The sequence below is a fragment of the Perognathus longimembris genome, chromosome 10, assembly GCF_023159225.1.
Source record: "Perognathus longimembris pacificus isolate PPM17 chromosome 10, ASM2315922v1, whole genome shotgun sequence".
NCBI lineage: Eukaryota > Metazoa > Chordata > Mammalia > Rodentia > Heteromyidae > Perognathus > Perognathus longimembris.
The window spans coordinates 64,066,210-64,093,047 of NC_063170.1; the positions used below are offsets into that span (position 1 = coordinate 64,066,210).

The following is a 26,838-nucleotide window of genomic DNA, read 5'->3' on the forward strand; positions in this document are numbered from 1 at the left end:
ATAGAAAATGGCCAGAAGTGGTGTTGTGGCTCAAGTGGCAGAGTGCTAGCCTTGAGCAAAAAGAAGCCAGCCAGGTATAGTGCTCAGGCCCTGAGTTCAAGCCCAGGACTGGCAAAAAAAAAAAAATCAAGCTGGGCAAGTAACCTCTGGAGTAGAGGGGTTTTTAAAGGTCTCAGGTTGACCACAAAAATGGCAATCAGTAATATTCTATGCTTTCAAAAATGCAAATGAAGTTGAAAATGCCATTTAGGATGTCTAAACCAAAGAGGGAAACTTCCAAATAACTGAGATGTACAAAAAAACTGGGTGAAAAGTGTGGTTTGATTTTCAGGTAGACAATAAAATTTGAAATCCACTTAAAGAGCCATGCTAGGGTGAGGACAGGAAATGAAACTGAGGATAGGAGGCAAGCATGGTCATTGTTTTCAGACATTTAGGGAGCTGTGAAACTCTTAAGTCATAAGAGCTACCACTACCCGCAGAGATAGGAGGCATCAGCTGAAGCTGAGGGTATTATTCATGTCCAGTAAAAGGAGAAAGCTTCAAACAATGAGGCCACTGAAGGACTGAACTACTGTTTTGTTTTGTTTTGTTTTCCTGCTATTATTGACACTCATTTTCCAGACTGGGTGTCTGCTCCAGAGAAACACGGCAGACCTGTGAATCACACAGGAAGAGGTGGTGGGCGTGGCTTGCAGGGGGCTTTCTCCATTCATCTTCTGCAAAAATGGGCTCCCCGGAACCTCCTCCCTACTCCTAAGTGATGCTATCGCTTTGTGATTTTTATGGTTTGAGAAACATTTCTGCTCTGGCATTTTCCTGCATGAGAAAAAAATATGCTCCCAGGGTAAATTTTGTCACAGAGACTTAGTTCTGTTCCTGCATATTCTTTTGGTTTGGTTTGGGGTTTTTTCTCCCTCCCAGTACTAATTTATCCACAATCAGTAATGCAGCGTAAGTGAAAAAGGCTATTCTACTAATTTTAAGCAATAGATTCTGAAGCAAATATATTCTTAAGATAGTCTCCAATGAAAAGATCTCATTTATTTTATTTAATCATATGTTAGAATTCAAAGGAGTTCTGTAAATAATGTCCCAGCTCAATGTCTATGTGTGGAGCCAGCTGACCACAAGTCAAGATTAGAATCTGGGCTGATACCAGACATACACATTAGCTTTGTTACTTATTCAAGTGGTGGAGGAGATTGTGGCTTGGGCATGTAACAGTGGTGAGATTCCTAATTCTGAACCACCATTTAGGAAGACTTACACCACTGAAAATTGAACCTCACATCCTTCTCATTATCAGCCTTACAGAATGAAGGGTTAACCCAATGGGTATATGTTGGACCCTTCCAGGAGGAAAACCCCACTGTGCCATTAACTTCACATTTTTGTTTCCCATACCTACCATTGGATAAGAAATAAGGGGGGGGGGGGGAGAGGAGAGGATGGGATGGTAGGGAGAAACATCAGCTATGCTGAAATGTGATACTGGGGTTGAAAGCCTGTGTTGAAATGTAATCCTGGTGCCTCTTGTGGGTAATGGGATTAGTGCCACTTATTTGTACTGTGTGGCAGCACAAGTGTGTAAAACAGGGAGTATGTAGTCTCTAAATTGACCCCAGGCCTCATTCCTTGCTTTTTGCCTTAGAACTCTAAATAATACATTTACGATACTACTAGGACCTCTGTAAACATTTGACATGCCTATTAAGTGAGTTCAGTGGCGCCATGCAAAAGGTCGGCCTTTGATTATTTCCAATTATTAAATTATTAAGAAGATGTAAATCGACCATGATAGGGGTGTAGACAGAGGAGGCTAAGAGAAGGGAACACTCCAGGTCTTTCTCTGTATTGTTTGATAGGAAATTCTACACTGACCCTGAATTTCCTTCCTATACCTATACCACAAGGTTATCAGTGGGAAAGAAACCCAGTTATCTAAATGGCCATGGTGTTCTCAGAAGCTGTCAGTGGTTAATTGGGACAAGAAAACACAAGTCATTATCTTTGAGAAATCTGAAGCAAATGGAGGCAGGTTGGCACCTCTCACCAGGAAACAAATTAGTCTTGTCTTTACAAAGACTCTGCTTTCTCCAGCAGCTGACGGGGTTTCCTGTCAACTGCCAAAGAATTAGAGAAAATGTGGATTCGTGGCCCTGCAAGAGTGCCCACAATGCCCTTTGGCGCCCCCTTTTTTTGCATTTGCCTGGCTATTTCTAATTGGCTTGAGGAATACATTAGAATGACAAAGTTGGTTAAGGAAATTGGGGTGTCATCGCAGTAGAATTCATCAGTGTACCTGTCTGTTTGGAGAATTTCTTGTACAAAGGGGAGAAGCCATAAATGAGAGACAAAGAGTTCTTCCTCTTGGCTAACCTACCCTCACGGATTCTCTGGCAGCTGGAGTGTACAGTTCAGCTCTAGAACGAAAGAGACACACACCGAGAGAAAGAGAGTCAGATAAAATGGATGACAATACGCTGAGTAATCAAGTGTATGGGGAAAATAAGAGATGTAGGGCTATGGTCATAACTCAATAGAACAAAGCAAAGGAGACATAGATTTGGGGTCAAACAAGCTTAGTTTTGTATATGAACCTCCACCCTTCTTGAAACTCATATTACCTGGGATGAATTCATTATTAGAAGTTTCAGTTTATTTATCTACAAAATGGGAAAGTGTTACCAGTTGTAAGATTTCACATGCAATGCAATTAGTAGCACCTGCTATTCAACAGGTAGTAATTATGATTATATCCGTGATTCATTTATCGTTGACCCTCATTACCTCCACTACCACTTTCCCAGGAGAAAAATCTCCAAATGCTTGACATTGTCCCTCACCATAATTCCCTAAAAATATATCCAAATCGAGTATTGTTTTTATGTCAGCCTTAAGGGCTGAGAGATTAGCATTCAAGCCTAAAAGAGTAGTCACTCTCTTCTCAGGAAACAGAAATCATTACTTTGTATCTATTTCTGGTATTTCTGTTGTTTACTATTGTGCATGTACTCTGAAACCCACAAATCAATGCTCTCAGTGCACAAAACTGTTCTAATCTGCAGAGGGTCTGGTTTTGTTCTTGGCCTACAATGAATCACTATCTACTTGTTCTGAATTCTGCTTTCTGAGGGACTGTGTTGTGGGCAACTGGGGTCTGAGATTGATCTCTGAGTGACTTGTACTTCATCAAGGGGCAGATATGATTTCTCATGTATCTGATTAACCTTCTCTGTAAGATTGCCATCATTTCTGTAATGCCAGCAGATTATTCTGTGCTTGGAAAGATGGATATCAGCTCATGGTAATCAATAGCTTACAAAAAGGCGTCACCTGGCTTTGCCTGTGGTTATCGATAGTGTCTGACCCAAAGGGTACTGTCATTTGTCAAATAACCTGGCTTCGTGCAAAGCACCTAGAAAATGAACTTGCCTTTATTCCACGAGAGTATGCAGAACAATGCATGTGGTTAATAAGATGCATGCTAGTCACTGGGATAATCATCTAAAAGAGGGTACTGGTACTGCCATAAGAATAAAATAAATGAATAAGCAGAGAGGATATCAAAGGGGTAAAATATCCCATCTCCATCTTTACCTTGCAGGACTGACATGGTAACCTTTGAAGGTAGCTCAGACAGCAATCCCACATACAACAGTGTCTAGGCCCACATAGCAATATAGAGTCCAAGATGGAGTCTCACTCACTACTGCATAATTTCTCATGTAAGCCAAAAACATCGAGAGCCATTGAGAGTTGAAGAAGCCTTCCCTGGTCCATATACACAATGACGTGTGTCTACTTTTTGGTAGTTTAAGAAATTTCCTCCTAATGTAGAGCCATTTAAGCATTTGACATAAACAATGTTTCTGTGATATATTTCTCTTCTGGTATCTCTGCGAGCCCATTGGAAGGTAGTTTAGTCCTGCTTGTTATTCAGCCATGTAGAGATGGCAGGCCCCCATATTTGAGATAATGGCCCTTATTAGAGAGAATTGTTAGGGGTTAATTGTGGAGATTGTGGGGATGAGTAACCTTACCTCAGTTTTAGACAGTTTAGTTAATACACAGTAAGCCCCCTCTTTTAATTTTGTCCTTGTGGGGCTTGAACTTAGGGCCTGGGTACTGTCTCTGAGCTTTTACTCAAGGCTAGCACTCTACCACTTTGAGCCACAGCACCACTTCCAGTTTTCTGGTGGTTAATTGGAGATAAGAGTCTCACAGACTTTCCTGCCCAGCCTGGCTTCCAACCGTGATCACATCTCAGCCTCCTGATTAGCTAGGATTACAGGCATGAGCCAACAGCACCCCAGCACCTGACTAAACCCCTTCTTCTTTGTTATTGAGGGACAATGCTAATGCCTCCTATCCAAGGCAAGGTTTGGGGACAGAATGAGCCCAGCAGAAAAATGCCATTGTCCTGAACAAATGTTAGGTGGCAGAGCAAACATCTGCCAGGCATTATTTTATCCGGCACAGTTTCTCCCAAGAAAACAAACACATCAGAGTTGAATTTTTTGACAGTAACTAGCAGCAAGCTAAAGAGGCTGCATTTATACATTCGGGGTGTGGGGGGGGGTGGATTCCAAAGCTATAGGAATCCTCTCTGAAGCTTGACAATATCCACAACTCATTAAATACGACGAGGAGGATTAGAGTAAGTGGTACTTTGGGACTTCTTAGGCTGAGCTTTGAAATCATCCTTAAACACTTGATTTCACCCCCTTTCTCTCCAAGCTTCATATTCTGCCTTTGTATAATGAGAATAACATCCACCTCCTGGAGTTGTAAGAACAGCAGCATTATGCAGAACACTTAACATTCCAAGACACAGGGACACTGAACAAAGTGACACATCTCCTGGCAATGACTACAATCTATGATAGGAAGTCTTCAAACAGAAAGGAGAAAAAAGGAGATAGAAATATGAATTGCCTTAATTTGGTCATTACACATTATATACCTGTGTCGAGGAATCACATTGTGTGCCCCATAAATACGTACATTTCAACACTTCTTTAAAATGAAAGACACATTGTTTTTTTCCTCTTCTAAGACAACTCAGACTTCCAAGAGGCAGCTAAGTATATGATAGTGTAAATCATCTACAAACCCAGGTTAAAGTTTCTCTTCTGCTATTTGGTGTTTGATCTCTCTGAGTCTTTGTTTCCCTATTTTTAAAATGAAAGAACTGTCTCTTCCTTTTCTCGGTTTAAAATTTTTCCCAGAGTTACAGGTGGAAGAGAGTAAGGAATGAAATGCTTCTAAAAGTCTTCTGAGGAATAGAACACTCTTCCCGCCACTCCCCGCACCGCCCGACCTCCCCTTTCCTAAAGGCAAACACTCTCTCCTTGCTTGGCCTTTCTTGTTTTCCTTTGATTTGTATTGATTTTCATCTTTTAATAACACTCTTATATTGCTGTCACTTGATTCTCCAATTCCAGGGATTATCTTTTGACTTGTTATAAAAACAAAAATGAGTTTTATGCCATGTGTAGGGACTTACATCGGTCACACCAGCTACTCTGGAGACAGAAGCAGCTTAAGTTTGAGGCCAGCTTCGGCTACCTAGCAAGATTCGATCTCTTTCACACACTCTTATAAAAAACTATCATTTGGTCTAGGTCATTAACCCCTGATTACATAACTGCAATTATTCAGTGCTGTCCTCAAAGAAGCAATGTGACAGGGTTCCCTTCTCCCTCCCTCTCTCCCTCCCTCCTCCTCCTCCTCCTCCTCCTCTTCCTCCTCCTCCTTCCTCTCTCTCTCTCTCTGTCTCTCTGTCTCTCTCTCTCTGGTTTTTATTATTTGATTCTTAGTTTCCTGCATATAATATTCACTAACTCAAGCTCCAAGCCTTTGATCAATTTTCAAAAGCTTTAAAAAAAAAAAAAAAGGTATCTCAGTATATAGCTCCAGGTGACCCTGAATTCACAATGCTACGACCTCAACCTCTTGAACACCAGAATTACAGGCATATGTCTCTGTGATTGACTCAAAAATGTGTTTTTTTAAATTTGATTACACATGTAATACAAAATTCCTTTTTAGCATGCTACCTTAACATACTTCTGGGCATTCTGAACATCTTTCCTGCTTTGGATTCCTCGCTTCCTAGATCTTATGTTTTCCTCTTCCCTGACTCCTATATTTCTTTATTTTTTCTTAATTTCTTAAACTGTATCCTAGAGTGATTTTTAAAACAGCATAATTAGCTTATCTCAGTTCTCTCTCTCTCTCTTTCTCCCTCTCTCATTCTCTCTCTCTCTCATTTGATGATAATCTGGCTGGGAATAGAATTCTAAAATAGAATTATTTTTCTCCTGAATTTTGGAAGTATTGAGGCAAACCCCAATTATGGGGAAGTACAAACGTCTTCAGTTCCAATTGCTTTGTATCTGAACTCGAATGCAGTTACTTTGTCATCTTTGAGTTCAATACGACGGAATAATTTCCTTGGAGGAATCCCACCCCCATCGTTGCTGAGGGCTTTCCTTTTAGAATGGCTATGGCCTGTAGAGTCTCCATGGTTCCTTCTTGCAGGTCAAAGACAATGCTTGCCTGGGCTTTCTAGTGGAGACTTTGAGTCTTAGGATTCACAACATGAATATTCACTAAACCCTGATCACCTTCAATCTGACCTGATGCCCTTTGCTCAGGAGACCTTCTTGCACATTAACTGCTTACAAAAGTAAAAACAATCATACTGATGGGGAAGGAAGAACTAATCCCTTGGCTACAGGAAATGATGAGAGTATCTGTGGATGCCGAACAGCATTCATCCAATAAGAACTTTGTGCTCATTGCAGTAGTATCTGCCAACTTTAGGATCTTTGCAGGATATTCTTTTTTCTTTTCTTTCTTTCTTTTTTTCTTTCTTTTTTCTTCTTAGTCTTGGAGCTTGAACTCGGGGACTGACACTGTCTCTGAGCTTTTTCACTGAACTCTAGCACTCTACCACTTTGAGCCACAGCGTCACTTCTGGTCTCGCTGTGGTTAGTGGGAAATAAGAGTCTCACACCCTTTCCTGCCCTAGCTGGTTTTGAACTACAACCCTCAGCTCTCTGCTTCCTGAGTAGCTAGGATTACAGGCATGGGCCACCAGGGCTCATCTTATTCTTTTTTTAAAATTTAATTGGTAATTGTTATTATAAAGGTGATATAGAGAGGGGTTATAATTACACAAGTCAGGTAAAGAGTACATTTCTTTTTGGACAATGTCACTTCTTCCCTCGCTCTCTCCCTGCTTTTCCCACACTCACCAACAAGTTGAACAGTGTCTAGTGGGTACCACTGCTGCATCAGTTCACCGTCTGCCCCTCCATTTCTGTGCCTCCATTCTTGCCCTCCCAAAGACAGATAAAGGAACAAACAAGATAAAAAGGAAAGAAAACAAAAACAGCAACAAAGCAAAACGTCTCGTTTTCATTTTCTGGAGTTCATTTTGATAAATACTATTTAAGGATCAGATGCATGTAGGCATTACGCCTTTGTATTCTATTCCTCTCCTAAGAATATCCTCACTGTGTGTGAATGCCTGTATAATGATCGATCACGTCCTGGTGTATTTTAGGTCTGCTTCTGAACATGAGAGAAAGAGAAAATGTGTGTTATATATCTCTCTGAACTTGGCTTACCTTACTTAACATGATTTGTTCAATATTCTAAAGAGAAAATTAAGCTGCCTTTCACTTTTCTTTCTTTTTCCCTTGCTAGCTTAGGATTTAGGGTTTCTTTTCTTGCTTGCTTGCTTGCTTTCTTGCTTGCTTTTAAACCAGTATCAGGGTTTAAACTCAGGGCTCCGGCTTGCCAGGCTTGATTTGCTCAGCTGGTGCTCTATTGCTCACCTATTTGAGTAATGTCCCCACCCAGATTTTTGCTTTTAATTTTGGGGAGAGAATCTCAGAGACTTTTCTGCCCAGGCTAACTTCAAATAGCCATCCTCTAGATTTCAGCCTTCTGAATCACTAAGGATTATAGGCAGCACCTGGCTAAGTTTCAGAGTTTCTTGTCTCCCATTCAAATGCTTCCCAGCATCCTCAGTTTTAATGCCTCACAACCATCCTCTCTAGCCTTCCATGTTTATACCTTAAAAAATTATTTTACTACAGTTTAAAGAAATTTCATGAGATTCCCAGAATCGTAATAGAGCTATTACTAAGACAACATTAGATAAGATGGAAAGCAAGCACAGTGTTGGCGATAGAGTCCTAATTCTTTGGTTACTATTCTATCTTTATACAATCATCCAAGTGCACAGATTATTTTCAGTGCTGTACAGTTACACAGCAGGGATAGGGAGAACCCTGTGACATTAAGCCTTGTGTAGTTCCCCTGGCTTATTCCCATCTTACTGTTCTTAGGTTTTCTAGGTAAACTATGATTATTTGAACCAAGCTTGTAAAAGAAGCACTGAGGGACGTGACTGCCACTCACTCGTGAACATGGCAAGAATTCTAAGTCTGTGTTTCACCTTCTTATAAGCACAGCCCTGTATTGGAATGCAGATCTTAAATTCTCCTCACTGCTGTTGAAGAAATGAACTGTCCACCTGAAGTGTGCTACCTGCCCTCCCCAGACCTATCACTTGTCAAAGTCAAGCAGTGTGTTTCGGGTGCCCCTGTGAAGTAAGCCATCTTATAGGGCACCTGGGAATTTGCGAAGGTGCTCCCACCTCCCCCCCCCCACCCCGCCCCACCAAAATCCCTTTGTCCTTGCACAATGTCTGGACTCCAGAGAATTATGTAGAAAGACAAAGAGAAGGGAAAACAAAGCTCTAAAAAGGTTCTGTGTTTAAAAGCCAAAGATAGCCCTCAGTGAAGCTGGGGTTAGACCTTCCATGTCCCACAATAAAATATATTTGGGACTATGCCCCATAAATTACTTAAATAATCCATTAGAATAAGTGTAGAAATCAGCATAGCAAACCACGAGTGAGCTAGTTTCATTATTCACCGGTTATTAATCTCCTCGGTGGAGGGTCATCTTGTCCTGTCTTCAGCATTTTCCACAGTGTCTGATGACGAGCAGAGAGTTAATGGGGGTCCTGGAATGGGGATGGAAGGAGCATCGTAATCCTTTGACTTGATGGCGTTCTAAGGATCCTCTTCAGACTTGGTGCAGCGCCCTGGCAAATGAGCACAGAAGCACCTGTGCTGTTCATCTAAGGTGTTTGTACTTGTTCTGGCAAGGAAACGCATGCGTGTACAGTGATAATTTCCTTATGATCCTCTCACTAGCAGTAAATGGTTCCCAGCATCTGTTACCGGCTTTAGTAGCTGTCCATTCTATTTCATCTTTAGCTTCCAATGTGAAGCCGGAGGTAGGTTTTGTCACAAGTGAGAGGCTCAAAATATTTCCTAGGAGACTTATATAAACACTGTTTTCCCCCTCTAACTAAATTTTACTATCGCCCTTCTCCACGTCTGCATGTTTTCAAAAATGGCCTTTCTCCAAAATTACTGTACTTCAAGCACATGAAACCAGGCATAAATAGGTTCAGGAATAACAGAAATTATTAATGGTGAGGATGATAATGGTGACCATAACAATAGCTAATTAATACCAAGCCCGTAAAATGTTCATTACGTTGCATGTAGAGAGGAATATGCCAGATTAATAAACAAATTAGCTGATCTTACAATTCATGAAGTTTGCTAATAATCAGATAACTAACCAGCAATGCTAAAGATGACATTTGCATCTAGATGTTTTTAAGGACAGATGCCCAGTTTCTTAGAATCTTCATCTTCTCATTCTGGGCTCTAAACAGCAATTTTCATTTTATATCCAGGTGATACAGGCATCTATTTCTCTTTATACCTGAAACAGGCTCTTTCACCTAAAAAGTCAATAAAATAATAATTGAGATAGTGTAGGACATGGTTGGCCACTGTAAGGATCTAGGTATTTACTCTGATCAGAAAATAAGAAACATCTTTATTTCTACTATATTCTTAGTAATCGCTAACATTTATTAAATGCTTATAATGTAGAAAAGCTGTGTTTTTTAAAATGCTGTATTAGTTTACTCATTAGTCATCAAAGTATGAGGAATATACTATTTTTTTCTATCAAGTCTGGGGAAACTGAGGTACAAAGAAAATAAGGAGCCTCTCTATGGAAAATAGAGTAAGTGATAGAAACAAATTAAACCTCAGAAATTCTGTGTTCACCATCTACAGTTTGAATTTTTATTTTTATTTTTATTTTATTTTATTTTTTTGGCCAGTCCTGGGCCTTGGACTCAGGGCCTGAGCACCATCCCTGGCTTCTTCCCGCTCAAGGCTAGCACTCTGCCACCTGAGCCACAGCGCCCCTTCTGGCCGTTTTCCATATATGTGGTGCTGGGGAATCAGCTTCATGTATAGGAGGCAAGCACTCTTGCCTCTAGGTCATATTCCCAGCCCTACAGTTTGAATTTTTAATCCCTTTACTAACCTGTCTCCAATACAATAACTTTGATACAAACTTATAAAATATTGGAACTATTTAAAGTCCACTTATGTTTCTTTTCCTCTTTTTGAGCCTTCATGTAGGGAGCTCGACTCCATCAATAACCCACACCTTACTCTATTTAGGAGCACTTGACAGTCATCTCCCATGATGCATCTCACCATTCTTCTGGATCCTTTCCTACCTCATCGGACTTCGCTCAGATCCTTCTTTCTTCTTCCTCTTTCTTATATTTTGGTTCCTGGAAGTACATTTGGTTCCAACACATCATGTCACATTCTTTCAGAATGAAAGGAAAACGAAGCAAAACTCATTCATACCTAAACAGTGGCAGATACCCAGGCACTTCTTTCACAATGAATTAAAGCAAGCAATGAGCGTCTGTCATGTTGGAATGGGTTCCAGTCATTTGTAAGTCTTTTGAGTCAACCCAATCTGGAATCCAATACCAGTTTTCTTCTGTGGGAAATGAAAATTAAGGTAGCTTCTGGTACATTGTCTTTTAAATGGCAATAATCATGATAAATATAGATGGTAAAGTTTGATTGGTTCATTCCATAGATAGTTATTGAATATCTATTAAGTATCTGTACCTGCACTGGACAAGAGAGCATATTCTCTGGGTTCATCCTCATGGTGTTTATACTTTAGAGATGTTATCAAGGAAGTCACGTGATACAGAAGGTAGCACATGCTAACCACATGTATGTATTGAGCTACTGTGGTGGTAAGGATGATGGGTTCAATGATGGTGAAAGTGATTTGGAAGGTGAAATGGTTATTCCAATCTATGGGAAACAGACATCAATAGGAAATCAACTTGGTTTCTCTTTTGTGTTTGTTTGTGGGCTTTGTGGTTTAAAAAATATCTTTAAGTAGTTGTACAAGGGAGCTGCCACTCAACAAAGCAGTTTGTGAATACGCCCTTTCAGCATTCTTACTTGTCCCTTCAAACCCAGTCCTTCCCTCGCTTTTCTTAATTTTGTATGATACACTTGAATTATTGACTGCATTATCTCCCCCACTTTTTCAGTTTGTTTTCTTTATAAATCCTCATATAAACTATCTACTAGATAACCACAAAAACAAAGGGGAAAACATTTAGTGTACACATTCCATTCCATCAGCTTCCTTACATATCTGCTACAACCTTAAGTCTTGCTGAAGATAATAAAGGTAAAGATTTTAACAATTTCTTCAGAGCACGCATTGCATCTTCTACTGAGAGACAAAGGATTTTCAGGCTTCCAGAAGTCATAAATGAAAATCACTGATCTTCTTTATCATTAGCACACATCAAGTTGTTCGTCCTTTTTTTCCTTCCTTCCCTCCCTCCTTGCTTGCTTCCTTCTTTCCTTCCTTCCCTTTTCTTTCTTTCTCTCTCATTCTTTCTTTCTCTCTTTCTTTCATCACGGAGCCCTATTGCTGCTGTCTTTTCTGCCTTCATATTTTACTTCCATTTCTAACCTGAGTTGCCTGCCTTTCTCATCAGTTTCAACGTTGCTCCTTCCAGCTAATTTTCCAGTGACACGTCTTCCCTTTGGAATGTGCGTTTATGCAATCCTCTGACTCAAGATGCTAGAATATAGTTGGCTCATGAAGTGTCTTTGGATTTAGCAGCTAGCTTGAAGCATCTGGCAATCGAACATAAACTCTGGTACTTGAGCATTCATGCTTGAACCAGAAATTACTTTGTCATCTTCACTAGCTTTTATTAAGCAGCTAACAGCTGCCTAGGAACTCTGACTTACAGTGAGCGCTTTCCCTAAGAATGTCACCCTCTTCTTTCTCTCAAAGTAAGAGTCTCCTTTTACTTTCTTCTCAAGCAAATCCTTGACATCCATAGTAAGAGTAATAGTAGTATCTCTCATTCCATTAACGCATTTTGAATTTCAGTCATCCTGCGATGCCAAACTCCATCACTTTCAAAATATTCATGAGAAAACAATAATTCAGAGACATCAAATGACTTTTTTTTTTTACTATGACTGCCCTTTATCCAAAATATGTTATCTTTGGTGTTTATAAGGTAGAGGGCTCTGCTGTTCTCTGCCTTTGTACGCCTTATTAGTCCCCTATGCATTTCCATTTCCTTTTCTCTCCCTGCTGGTTTTCTCATCCTTCCCCACCTCCATTACTCTTTATATAGATTAAATCTACATTTTTAACATATGTGATTTATCTTTAGATCTTTATGTCCCCTACACCTAATTTTAAAAACATGAAAAGTTGTAAATATCTCTCCTCAAACAAACTGAACGGAGTTGCTTGACACTTCTCTGACTCTCCATTGATTTGTGCTTCTTCGGGGGGGGTCAGCAATTCTCAATGGACAGTTTCCCTATCTGTGGGGTGGGGAATTGGTTCAATGTACAGTGACCCTCAAGCCTGCTTCACAGAGTAGCCCTGCCTTCCTGGAGTCCATTTCCCTGTGATTTACCTCCATCTTCCCTAAACGAAGAGCAGTGGCAACACCCTCATTTTTGAATCTTATAATTATCCTTCTCTCTCTCTTTTTTTTTATTCCTTCTCTTTTTTGATTCCTTTAAGTAGCATGTATGTACAGAAACTGCAGGGGGACTTGAAGCTATGAATTGGGCTGTTTCCTACACATGGAGGAAATGTCACTTAGAAATAATGACAAGTCTTCCACAAGATAGTCAGTAGTGGACCACACCACTATGTGGAGAGGGGTAGAGGTGGATGGATCTTGTCTTGTAAAAGCTTTCTACATACATCAATCTCAACTACATCAAATATAGTAAAGAGAGAGAATAATGTCCACCAAGATATTAATGCCCTGCACCACAGGCCTTGTAGGCCCCTGGGCAACCTCTTCTCAAATCTATAAGCAGACCAAGAAGTATTACATGGGAATAGGAAAACGATTGCCTCTTTTCCAAGATGTCTAGTTCTTAGACTGAGAGATCTGAAAATAGGGGAAATTGCTGACAGAAGCAAGTGAAATAGAAAGAAGGATTTTTTTTATCCTTTTGCTGAACCTCCAGCACCATCTACTGTCCAGAATATTAATCCTTCCTGGCAGTGAAGACTTCAGGAGGAGGCTGGGGTGTTACTTTGCATGCAAATGATGCTGGAAGGCATTGTTTTTGCAATTCAGTGTCCTTGCCCCAAGGTGTGTATTCCAGTTTTTTGTACTCTAGGTAAACACTGCTATACGTTTTTTCAACCAATGCAGCCTATGATGCAAGAATATATTTATTTAATCATTAAAGACCTCATTATTCTATTGTTTATGATATGGCTCTATGTCACAAACATTCCTAAGATTTCGTTGGCATCTTTTTGCCCAGTGACATGTCATCAGTCGTGTGTTGCAGCCAAAAGAAACAGGACTACAATTCCTCCTTCTCAAGAGGGAAAGAATTTTAATTATTACTTGATGAAAATGTTTCTCCATGAGTAACCTAGATCTAGGGCTCCCATTTCGCATTCTTTTTTATCTTCCAGCACAGCAAAAGGAATGTCTCAGAGTGATACTAATTATACCCTGACTTAAAGGTACAATTTATTGAACTTGTCACTGAGAATAGTCTTTTCCAATGGTCCTTTTAGATTGTCATTTCTTTTGTAACACAGATGTAAGCTCCAACAAGAAAATGGAAGAGGACAAATTTAGCCTACCCTCTATCGCCATTTCCATCCACCCTTTACTATTTCCTTGCTACTTTTCTTAAGGAATATTCTTAGTCATCATACAGATGTAGGTACCTGCAGAAAATTCTCATCTAGGAAACCATGCTACTAAAACTGTGTCACAAATCCAAAATCAGAAGGTTTGGTTTCCCTGGTGGCAGGCAAAAATAAGATCAAATAGTTTGAATGCAATGCTTTTCAGACAAGCTATTCTTTGGTTATTAAAACAAAACACGGAAGAGGGGAGGGGGAAGAGTTCTGTCTGTAATCCTAGCAACTCAGGAGACTAAGATCTGAGGATCACGGTTCAAGGCCAGCCCAGGTAGGAAAGTCCATGAGACTTTTATCTCCAAATTAACCAAAAGTGGCACTAGGGCTCAAAGTGGTAGAGTGCTAGCCTTGAACAAAAGAGCTCAAGGGCAGTGCTAAAGCCCTGAGTTCAAGCCCCATGACCTACACACACACACACACACACACACACACACACACACACACACACACACACATGCACGCACACACACACATGCACACACACATGCACACACCAAAACAGATGCTCAAACAAATACTTATTAATAGTAGAACCAACTTAGACACTTGGTAAGCACATTTAGGTGTCATTATGACAACATTTATAATTAAATAGGTGCTGTTTGCAACACAATCTAATGACCTTCATAATCAGGTGGTGCTTGTTTCTGGAGAACTCCAAATCTGCCACATTCTGTCGGCTGTGTACAGCCATTTCCTTTGGTGGCCATTGAGCTTATGAAACAGTCCTGCTTGGTGGGCTTTGTTGGTGTTTGTATTTGTGTTCTTTTTCATTCCCAGTCAGTGAAAACAGATGGGTTAGCGGGGTTCTGCAGGGTGAGGGTGGGGAACTAGTAAGTTCCTTCACAGAGGCTCTAGTCTGGACTCAGCCTGACTGGGATCCATCAGCATTTGCCTGGTGTTTTCCCTGGATGTGATTTGCCCAGTTGTACCAATTGGTCAAAAAGTAAAACAACAAAACAAAACATCGCCTTATGTGTCAGTGCTTCTTGGCACAAATCAATTAAAAGTCCTGGTGTATGAATGGGCCTCCTGCCATTGACGGGCCTTTGTTGATGTTGGAGGTTTTGTTGCTGTTGTTTTGCCTCACCTGAAGGTCATATTTTACTTGTTTTCCATTAATATAAAGTAGTTCTTTGGTTCCCATTCCTTCCCCATATAACCAAGTCATATTTGCCATATTTTAATTGTGAGAGGTAAGGAATCAGGATACTCTTTAGAAAAAGAGCCTACTTTATCTCCTTTTTTCTGTTTTTCCTTTTACAGTACTGGGGTTTGAACTTAGGACCTGTATTTGAAAGCCAGGTACTCTATCCCCTGAGTCAGGCCCCAGACATTTTTTGGCTTAGCTATTTTTTTATTTCCTCCTGCATCAACTCATACACGGATCTGTTTTTGTTAAATGAGTAGCTGTGATGAAAGCATAAGCCACCACACACAGCTATTTTGTTGAGATGTGGTCTCCAGAACTCTTTACCTGGGCTGGCCTCTAACTGAGATCCTCCCAATCTTTGCCTCCTGAGTAGTTAGTATTGTGGCTGTGAGCCACCATGCCCAGCTTGGTATTTAATTATTATTTTTTTTAATTCTCAACTCTCAGGTGTAGCTTCTCAATAGAAAACAATTCTGAGTGAAAAGGAAATGAACATAAAACAGATTAGATGCCTAAAAATGTATACAAAGTACTACCATAACCAAATGGATACTTGAAAACAACCAAATGTCATGCCCTCACTTAACAATGGTAAGACATTCAGACAGATGGGGCATGAGGCAATTTCACCATTGTGCGGCATTCACTGCGTGCACTCATGGGAACTAACACAGCTGCATCATCCCTGGGCCCTAGAACCTTCTGGGATACCTGCAATCTACGTGGTCCACTGTGAAATAAAATGTGGAGCAGTAGAATCTGATGGTGCATAGAGATGCCTGATAGTTCCTATCTTCTGGTACACATTATTTTTCTCACGCAGACATTTTGGCAGTTAAACTTTATGGCTAAAGTCAGGACCTGAATCTGAGCTCTCCACCTGGGAAACGGGACACAACACTAGATTGGCAGCCACTCAGGAAGAGTTTCGACCTGTCTGGCAGTACAGGGTGTGTGTTTTCCTACCCATTAGATACAAACCCCAAGTCCTTCAGGCAATCTGGTCTGTGCAGCCATGGAGCACGAAGCAATATTCATGAGGAGGAAGAAAACTCCCTAATGGTAACTTCCAAATCAAGAATTAAAAAACTGTGAGCAATTTGCCAACCTGAGAGCCATTCAGCAAATACTACCGAACTCATGCCTCCAAAAGTAGCAATAATAGAACAACCTAAAAGGGCATTTACCTAAGTACATATAGATTTCCCAAGAATGACATTATATCCATCCATCCTTTGTCCACCTCACTCTCAGATAGAATGGACTGATTTAGAAAAAGTCACTCAGGAAGGCAGAAATGAAAAAGGATGGTATAATGGTTTGTGTCACTGTCTGTTTTCAAGGATAGAACCTAGCCTTGATGACATGGTGGTACATGTCTGTGGCCCCAGCACTTGGAAGGCTGGAGCAAGAAGATCACAAATTAGAGGCCAGCCTACGTAGGTTACATAGTGGGACACACTTGCTTCAACAATTTAAGCCAAGTGCCAGTGACTTATGCCTATCATCCTAGCTACTCTGAAGATCATGGTTCAAAACCAGCCCAGGCAGGAAAGTCACTGAGACTCTTATCTCCAAATAACCAGCAAAAAGCCAGAAGTAGAACTGTGGCTCAAGTGGTAGAGCACTAGCCTTAATTTAATAAGCTCAAGGATAATACCGGTGCATGTGTGTGCGCATGTGCATGCGTACACACACGTAGAATCCTAATGACTCAGCAGTGCTACAGTGATTAGAAAATAAATTGCATTAGCTTTCTTTGGCAGCAGCCTGGACATGATTATCCAGAAACACTGAAGTCTTAGTCAGATGAACTGTCACTCCCAGCCTGGGTAAGCTATGGAGTTGATTTTTTAATGTAGCATTTTGCTTTAAGTCCCATTGAATGTCATCTTACATTAAATAGAAAGAGGGGGGGGGGGGTCAGTTTGGCTTGAAATCACTGTGAGTCTTAGTTCTCATCTAATATATAGTGTATTCCTTTAAAAATATATTATATACAGAACTAGTAAACTTGTCCAGTACTGATTTTATGTGTATTGAAAAGAAGTGAGGAAATCTGTAGCATGTTGAAAGTCACCCATAGAGATGTTGCTTTTAAGATTATTGTTGTCATTAATCAACTGTCTTTGCCGTGGCATTTAACTATTATTAAAAATAGTTTTCTGCCCAGTCTCCATTATGACATTAGTTGGAAGCTGTATGTCAGATCTTTGGGTAGTTACAGGCCTTTGTAGAATTCCATTTGTTAAATGCTCCCTGTGAAAATTAATAAAAACAAAGGAAGATACTCTCATTCCAAAAAACATCATCCCAAGCATTACTGTCCAGAAATTTGCTACCAAAAAGAAATGAATGAAGATGTCAAATACTTTACTAATCAGCACAAAGCAAAATTTTTGGCACTGTGAATAAAATGCAAAGGAAGTATACATTGGAACACATTATTAGCATGACATAAGGAAAATGACATCAAAATGGCATTGTGTTCCCATGGACTCTAAAGCATTTATTTTTACAGACAACAGGAAGGCAACTCTCAAGGATAACTCTCAAGCTCAGAATGTATGATGGCCTTGGCTCATGTTTGTTTATTTGGTTGGTTTGGTTTGCTGGTCTTGGGTCTTGAACTCAGGTCCTAGGAACTGTCCCTCAACTTCTTTTTTCTCAGGGCTAGCACTGTACCACTTGAGCCATGGCTCCTAGTTTATTGGAGATAGGCGTCTCATAGTTTTTCCTGCTGGGACTGGCTTTGAACCACAATCCTCAGATCTCAGCCTCCTGAGTAGCATGAGCCACTGGTGTCCAGTGTTGTGCTTGGTTTGGTTTGGTTTGGTTTGGTTCAGGAGTGTGTGTGTGTGTGTGTGTGTGTGTGTGTGTGTGTGTGTGTGTGTGTGTGTGTGTGTGTTGGTACCAAGGGCACAGTCTCTTTACTTTCTCTCTCAAGGCTGGTGCTCTATCACTTGAGCACCATCTCCACTTAGGTCTCTTTTGGTGGCTAGTTAGTGATAAGAGTCTCAAAGGCTTTCCTACCCAGGCTGACTTTGAACTGCAGTCATCAAATCTCAGCCTCCCATATAGCTGGAATTGAGACATATTTTCATTTATGCATTTAATTGTCAATCTATTATTAGCCAAGTATTTAATAAGTAACTCTACCTCCTGGTTGCTACAGTGCTAATAATGAAGCACTTAGTTTACCTTCAGTCATCTGTACATTACAGAAAGCACTACAGGAAGTAAAAGAGTTTCTAGAAAGTTGCAGGAGGGTTAAAAAAAACTTGGAAAGTACATATTTTTTCAGTATCAGCTTCTGGAGTTTTGAATTTGTCGTTCTCCACAATACGAACCAACCATAGGCAGGAAAGTTTAGGGGAGTTGCTGGCTCAGTGCGGCTTATTGTTGCTATTTAATGTCATCCAAATCCAGCCATCAGTTTACATCTTGAATTCTAATTGCCTCTGAGAGTTCTCTGCTCAGAACAATAGCTAGAGTGACTCTTCCAAACTGAAGTCATAAACATAGGACCTTCCTGATCTTGATGAATGAAAACCAAAGGAGGGGAGACAGTTTGTTTTTGCAAGAAGCCATCTGTTTATTTGTGTATGGTGTTTGTATTCAAACTTAAGGAAATTAATCAAGTAGAAAACATCAGCATTCATAACACAGCAAACAAGGGTATTGAAGAAACACACACTTCCTAAAAGAAACTAAGGAGGTAATGAAGTTTTGAGGCACTTTAGTTTAATAATATCTGGTCCCAAGGAGAACAGGGGAGGTATGATGCATGACTTACTTTGCATTGATTCTTATTACTTAGGAACTCAGAACATAAATTGATGACAAGTACTAAATTAATGGAATATCACTCTCAGCACCTCAACTGTGCCAGCATGATCCTTTATTTAAGGAACTTCCCTGATCCTTGGTTAACAGGCAACTGAGTTCTCTAATAATAAATACATAAAGGAATCTGTCCCAGATCCCCACAGGTACATGAATAGATGAATGTTTCTTTAAGAGACATGTCGATCAAAAATGTAAGTCAAACGGTGAGCAATGTTATATAGTGTTGAAGTGTGTGCTTAGCTTGTGTGTGGCCATGAACTCAATCTGTAGCATAGGAAAGAGGAGAGCAGGGGAGGGGAGCGGATAGGATAGAAAAGGAAGGGGAGAAGAGGAGGAACATATGAGCCAATTTCAAATGTCTGTAGGACCTGAGATACGTGCCAACTTGATGACTGCCCACGAGATAGGAGATTAGAGACAAGGACTGGGAAGGGCCTGAGCCTGGACACTAGACTGGAACACTCAGAAGTGAGGTGCGTAAGCTTAGTGTTGGAGCCAGCACTGTAAGCATGAGACAATCATGGTTTGCTACCTGTCTAGGACAGTCTGTCCATTCTTCTTGCACTGAAGCCCTCAGAAGCTCTTTGCACCTCATAGCAGAACTTCTATGACTTTCTTTGGCATTTAAATATCTTCAGGTGACTGTATATACCAAAGAGTGGAAAAATGGCTCTAAGATGCCCCTAGACTCATACTCCGAATGTTTGTGCATAGGTAACCAGTGCTTTTCAGATAAATGGAGAGAAGCACAATAGAGCAATAGACAAGGCTTTAACTCACAAGAAGCAGTTAACGTCACTGAGGGATTTAGTGATCTTGGCTATTGTTCCCTCAGCTTCCTTTATGTGTGCTATTCTAGTAACACAATATAGGTTTGGAAGGTAAAGAAATGAGGAAACAGTACATTAAATTAAAAACCTAACTCTCAAAATTAGTGTATATCTTAAGTAAAGGCAGACAGGAGGCCAGAGGTATGGATCAAGCCTATAGGGCACTTGCCAAGCCTGCTCAAAGTCCTGAGTTCAAACCCCAGTAGTTCCAAAAACAAGTAAGATAGATAGATAGATAGATAGATAGATAGATAGATAGATAGATAGATAGATAGATAGGTAGACAGATAGATAGATAGATATGTCATTTTATTTCAGTCTTCCTTTTGAAGACAAAGAATATTCAAAATCAAAATTGCCTAATGAAGCTGGGCTCTAGTAGCACAGACCTGTAATCTACTCAGGAGGCTGAGTTCAAAGCCAGCCCCGGCAGGAAAGTCTGTGAGACCCTTATCTCCAGTTAACCACCAGAAAACTAGAAGTGGAGCTGTGGACAGGCCCTGAGTTCAAGCCCCATGGCTAACAACAACAACAACAAAACCCAAAAGCCAAATGACAAAGTCCAAATGGAGCGATTCCTAAAATTTTTCTTAGTGTAAGATTTGCCCTTACATCTATCCCTCAATCAAAAAACCATCTAGTCTGTATCTGTTGCTGAGTGCTAGTGAATCAATAAGATTTTTATTATGTGGCTTACGAAAGCTTCAGCCTTTGAAATAAGGGAATTTCTGTCCCATTAGGTGCCAGTACCTGTAGTTGACTTCTCATTTCATGGATGGCACTCATTTGATAGTCACTAAAAGCACATCATCCATTTATCACGATCTTTTCTTATTTCCAGAAAATAGAAAAAGTATATCCTACCACTAGATTATAACCTTTTTAAGACAGAGACTTTCCTTTATAACAACCCTCAGCTGTTTTCTTTCCATAGTTGGATAAAATGAATAGAACAAAGTGTTACAATTATTTTATTTTTCTTTATACATGAAAGTTTAGTGGGCATGAGACAGTAGGGCCCGTCAAAAGTTAGTACTTGAGGTGATAGGTTGAGTACAACCAAGTGTGTATGTGCTGAAATATCACATTGTACCCCTCAAACATGCACAATTTCCCTTTTTCAATTAAAAATAAAACAAATCTCAAATAAATAGCTCCTATGAAGTATAATCTCAAAATTCCCTACCTGAGACTTTAAGAGATTCACTTAACAAATATTCAAATACCTCATGGTCTGAAAAATGACCCAGTGAATGTGGAAGATAATTAATCCATGCTCTTTTATTGTTTTTCTGGGTTTGATTTTTGTTTATTTGAGGTTTGTGGCTTTGATTTCTCTTATTTGCTATTATTTCCTTGGTTTGGCTTAATACATAAAAATTTGTGAACTAGAGCTGTGCTCAGAGTCTCATTCTTTTAGGCATTTATGTGGCTTTTATATTGAATTTAAGGTACTTATATGGCTTTTATGTTGAATTCAATTTGCATATTACTATTGTACTCTCTGTCTCCATTTCTGAAGTCACATTATCTTGACAAATCAAGAGCTATAATGCGTGATGATGGAGGACTACAGTTTACATATTGTCTCAACTAAACAAGCGTGTTCCAACCCCAATTGAAATGATTATATAAAGTTGATCTTAAAAGCTAATGAATATTCTCAATTTTAAAAAGCAGTATGAATATGTACTTTTGTCAACAATGCTCTTTACAGCATTATTTGTTTTTTTCATGAAATTTGCCGAAATTTTTACTAGTTTTACATTGTCAAAACTGTAAACCTAAGCTCAATGTAGGTGGCTCATGCCTGTTATTCTAGCTTCTCGGGAGGCTGAAATTTAGAAAATCAAGTTTTGAAGCAAACCTGAGCAGAGAAGTTTGCAAGACTCTATCTCCAGTCAACCCCCCAAATACTGGATTGGAGATGTGGTTCAAATGGTACTGTACCATTCGTGATTGAGAAAAACCAAGCTAAAGTGAAAGGCCCTGAATTCAGTTCCAAATACTGAGAGAAAATACTTACTTAAAAAATAAAAACTGAAAGTCATATCGTATATTCTACAGATTGTTAAAATAAAACAAAAAATAAATCATATTTAAATCAAGGAAAAGAGGAACATATTATGAGTGCCATATTTTCACAGTTGAAAAATGCTGAACAAATGACAGAGGGATTATTGGAGAGGTTCAATATAGATACTGTGTATATAGATATTGTTTCTGGGCTTTTTTTTTTTTGGAAGAATTTTGTTTTGTTTTTCCCTTGTTGGATTTTTTTTTTTTTTTTTTTGCCAGTCCTGGGGCTTGGACTCAGGGCCTGAGCACTGTCCCTGGCTTCTTTCTTCTTGCTCAAGGCTAGCACTCTGCCACTTGAGCCACAGCGCCACTTCTGGCCATTTTCTGTATATGTGGTGCTGGGGAATCGAACCCAGGGCCTCATGTATATGAGGCAAGCACTCTTGCCACTAGGCCATATCCCCAGCCCTTGTTGGATTTTTTTTCCATGCGAAAACAAGCAACTTTTTTTTTTTAATCACAGAAAAGGCCCAACAAACATCCAATGAACCTAGATATTTCTGTTTGTGTTTAGCTGAGATGCGAAGTTACTGAAACTGGAGGGATAGATAGGAAAGCCTTTCTTTAAAAGAGGCTCTTTCAGAATAGGATGCCAGAAAGGGTTCTCTCTGCCAACATCTTTGGAAATCTCCCCTCCCTCCTCCCTAATTGCTCTGTTGTTGTAGAAAGGTGTACTTTAATCTTTTTATCTGTTAAAAATGACCTCCTGCCTGAGTCTGGGCTTCTCAGAGGACAGAACTTTGTTGATCTCTGCCTATAAAATAAATAACTAAAATAAAGCAAAACTACACCGTACTCTTTTTTTTTCCCCTCTTAATTATTGTCAAAGTGATGTACAGAGAGGTGACAGTTTCATACGTTAGGCCTTGGGTACATTTCTTGTACTGTTTGTTACCTCCTCCCTCATCCCTCCCCCTCCCCCTTTCCCTCTCACCCATGAGTTGTTCAGTTGGTTTACACCAAACAATTTTGCAAGTATTGCTTTTGGAGTTGTTTATCTTTTTATCCTTTGTCTCTTGATTTTGGTATTCCCTTTAACTTCCCTAGTTCTAATACCAGTATATACAGTTTCCAATGTACTCAGATGAGATACAGTGATAGTGCGGGTACAACCACAGGAAGGGGATACAAGAGGATCATCAACAATAGAAGCTACGGTCTCACATGGCATGTTGAAAGTAATTACTACAGTGATATAACAGTCGTTTCCATAACATGGAGTTCATTTCACTTAGCATCATCTTATGTGTTCATAAGGGCATAGCTATTAGGTTCTTGTGATCCTCTGCAGTGACTAGCCTAAACCTGTGTTAATTATTCCCTATGAGGGAGACCATAGAGATAGTCACCCTACTCTTGAAGTGAGTTCATTTCCACACAAGCTCAAAGGCTTTGTCCTCAGTGCTGTTGCTTTCCTGTAAATCTCCAGATCCCACCAGGGTCATGGTGCCCCCCGCCAGCATGGACGTCACTGTGGGAGAGAGCATTGTTCTGCCCTGCCAGGTGACACACGACCACTCACTTGACATTGTGTTCACCTGGACTTTTAATGGACACCTGATTGACTTCGACAAAGATGGAGACCACTTTGAAAGAGTTGGAGGGGTAAGTATTAATAAACAAGGCACCAGAGGTATGGTACAAAGCAACGCAACTTCTTGAAACTGCTTCAAAGGAATCTCTGGAGATTAACCTGAAAAGCGTAGAAAGTCATTGTGTCACTGTTTAATAATTGTTTTTCCTTCTTCTTGGTTTATTGGTTTATTATTAGGTTGGTGTTTAATTGATGATAAGAGTCTCATGGACTTTACTGCCAGGGCTGCCTTCAAACCATGATCTCCAGATCTCAGCTTCCTGAGTAGTGAGGATTATAGGAGTGAGCCACCAGCACCAAACTGTTTGATAATTGTGCTCAAGCAACTAATTTCACAAAATTTTGGGGTGTCAATTGCACTTTCTTTGGTCCCATAGAAGACTCATTATTGAAAAGTTAGGACTTGCTTTCTTGATTTTGAAAGGATGGTAAGGTTATTTATTATCTCCAAGTACAATGACTCCAAATGCTTCAAGTTTTTGAAATGCTTCACTTTTAATAAAATGTATGTTAGTGAAGATATAACAAGAAAAGAAAAGGGCAAATCCAGAAACAATTTGGGTTTGCAAATATCATTCTTCTAAATTATTTTCTTATCCTAACATAGCCCTACCATCCCACTAATAGTAAAGATTCATGAAGATTCACTCTGGCTGCCAGTCTCTTAGACAGCCCTAACCAAAAAACAAGCAGAATGTAAAAACAGGGCTCTGAACTCAGTAAGAATCTGGTTTCCCCCTCTCATCTTTCTTGCCTTGGATAGAGCATACACAACCCGAAGTTCCCAAAGTGTTACTTAATTGTGCATGATTCTTGCATGCATGCCCACTTTCTCAAGGAATTTTGAGTCACAGATATTAGAAAGGATTTGAATGACTATTTTCCCAAGGATACTGGTATCATCTTGGAGAAATATAATTTATGGTATCAATAGATATCTTGATTCACTGGGGATTATCTTTTGGAGTGCTAGGTGACACAGTCTAGATGGCAGTGCCAAGCTTAACCCTCTGGACCTCTATCAATTGGTTCAGCTTAATAACTTAGCGAAGTGAGTGTAATATGAACTAAAGCCTGATTGTACAGGAGATATCAAGTTCCCTGCAGTCTAGAACATACATAGTTCCATGTTTAACACAAAAGAAAGACTTGGTCACATGTAATGAGGTCTTAGGTGGAGGATCACATTGATTTGATCAGAGGAAATAAGGTTGAACTGAAGGACTTCACTACAGATGGTGAGAAGAAGGTCATTAATGTCTGCAGTGTTAGGATTTGATGGTAGAGGAGGAAGGCCCGCACCATTCTCAAGCCAAGCCCGTTGTTTATGCTTCCTGACTCCATGTGCTAGACAGGGTGCTCTGTAGAATCAACCTGTCGTGGTTTCACAAAAGGTATTAATTATATCATTGTCCTCTGCGACTCGCAAGTACTCTGTCAGGAACAGAACAGAACACAGTGGGAGAACCCAAACGGTGACCATTGTGTTCTCCTTGGTAGTGACACAAATGTACATCATAGGTCTGGCTGTTTACAAGGAAAAGTCTCTTTCTGTGAGACTCTTAATGGATCCTGATTTATTTTATTTTATTTTTTACATTGCCATTTTAGTTTAAAGATATAATCCCAGTCAAAATGTAAGACTAACTAGAAATATATTCTAAATGATAAAAAAAAACATGACATTGTGTTAGCAGTTTTCTGTGCTCTGAAATATTTAGGCAACAATGGTTTCTTTGCCCAAGAATAAAATAAATTATTGAAATTGTGAAGGTGTTTTCATAGAACCTATATGGCTTCCATTTTAAAATCAATATGGCTTCCCACCTTACTGCATACATCTCTCTAGCAAGTTTGTTCCATATTTAAACCTCTGCTCAAGGTCCCAAATATGTGAAATATCTTAGGTGAAGAAAACTTAACAACATTGATGACAACAGTGATAATAATGATAATGATGATAATGATTGCTTCTTTCACTTGTAATACACCTGCTCATTGACCAAGAACCTTATATAGTAGCTCCTTAATCCTCCCAGAATCCCTGTGAAATAGGTTAGCAATTATTTTTCCCATTTTATTTGAGCTGTTATAAGATGTGATCAGTAAATAGTGGAAATTGGACAGGAACACAAGTGTTATAAATAAAAGAAGTCTGCGATATTAAAAAAAAAATCACAGTTCTGCTTGAATTAGATTTAAGGGTTTTTTTTTTGACATGATTGTTTCACAAAGAAAATTGATCATGACCATCAATAATGTCAGTTTAAATTTACTCCACGCTTCATAGTCTATAAAAGGATTTCACAACAACATCCAGTCTCATTTGATTCTCACAACATAGACCAGAAGGCTAGGCATCCTTCTTTTAAAGGTCAATAAACTAAGGCACAGACAGATTAAGAGATTTAGATAAAATCACAGAGCAGGGATCAGCCCCAGACAACCAAGTATCGAAACTTTACTTCTCCTTCAGTGGAGACTTCAGCCTCTTTCCTAATCCCTGGTGCAGCAATGGGAAGTTCAGCCTCTTTTGTTACCCTTAGAAAAAGTGCATGTGGTGTGTGTTGTATTGAAACAAAAGAAAGAGTCCAAGAACTCAGTAATTTCCAACAAAGATAAGACTTTCCTCTATCACTAAGAACAAAGATTACAGCTGACTAGGTGAGTTCAAATCTGGCTCTGCCTTTTACAAGTGACTTTAGGTAAATCACCTAACTTCCTTATGCTAGAATGTCCTCTTCTACAAAATAAGATAAGTTTAGCACTTGCTTCAGAGGACATATGAATATCAATGTATTAATATATCTAAAACACTTGGAAAATAACAGCCATATGCAAAATATCACTAAGTATCACCCATTATCATTACCAGTTGGAGGACTGGCAGTGTCATGTTCTATGGTCAACTTCTTATTCTCTAGTTTAGAATGGGAAAACATGAAAAGAGCAATATACCGTAAATGGTCATCCTTTGGGGGGAGAGGAAGAGACACAGCACCCCAAATCTAGCCAATGGAATAGTCACTTGCATGGGTAGGTGTTCTCCAAACTTTTGATTAACAGAGCTGTGAAAAACCACATTCTAAGGTGTCACAGAGTTCAGTTAAATGCCACCTTTTTATGATACTCTGTGAAGATATCTTCGTGTTTATGAAAAATAT

General features: G+C 39.6%; 1 protein-coding gene across 2 annotated transcripts in view; it reads left to right on the forward strand.

Annotated features, from left to right (window-relative positions):
- Positions 1-26,838, forward strand: part of LOC125358073 (contactin-4-like) — a 404,061-nt gene that overhangs the window by 352,865 nt on the left and 24,358 nt on the right. For both annotated transcript variants that reach the window (XM_048354927.1, XM_048354926.1), the window contains exon 12: positions 23,510-23,685. In XM_048354927.1, coding sequence (XP_048210884.1) covers positions 23,510-23,685 — 176 coding nt within the window. The remainder of the gene's footprint in view (positions 1-23,509; positions 23,686-26,838) is intronic.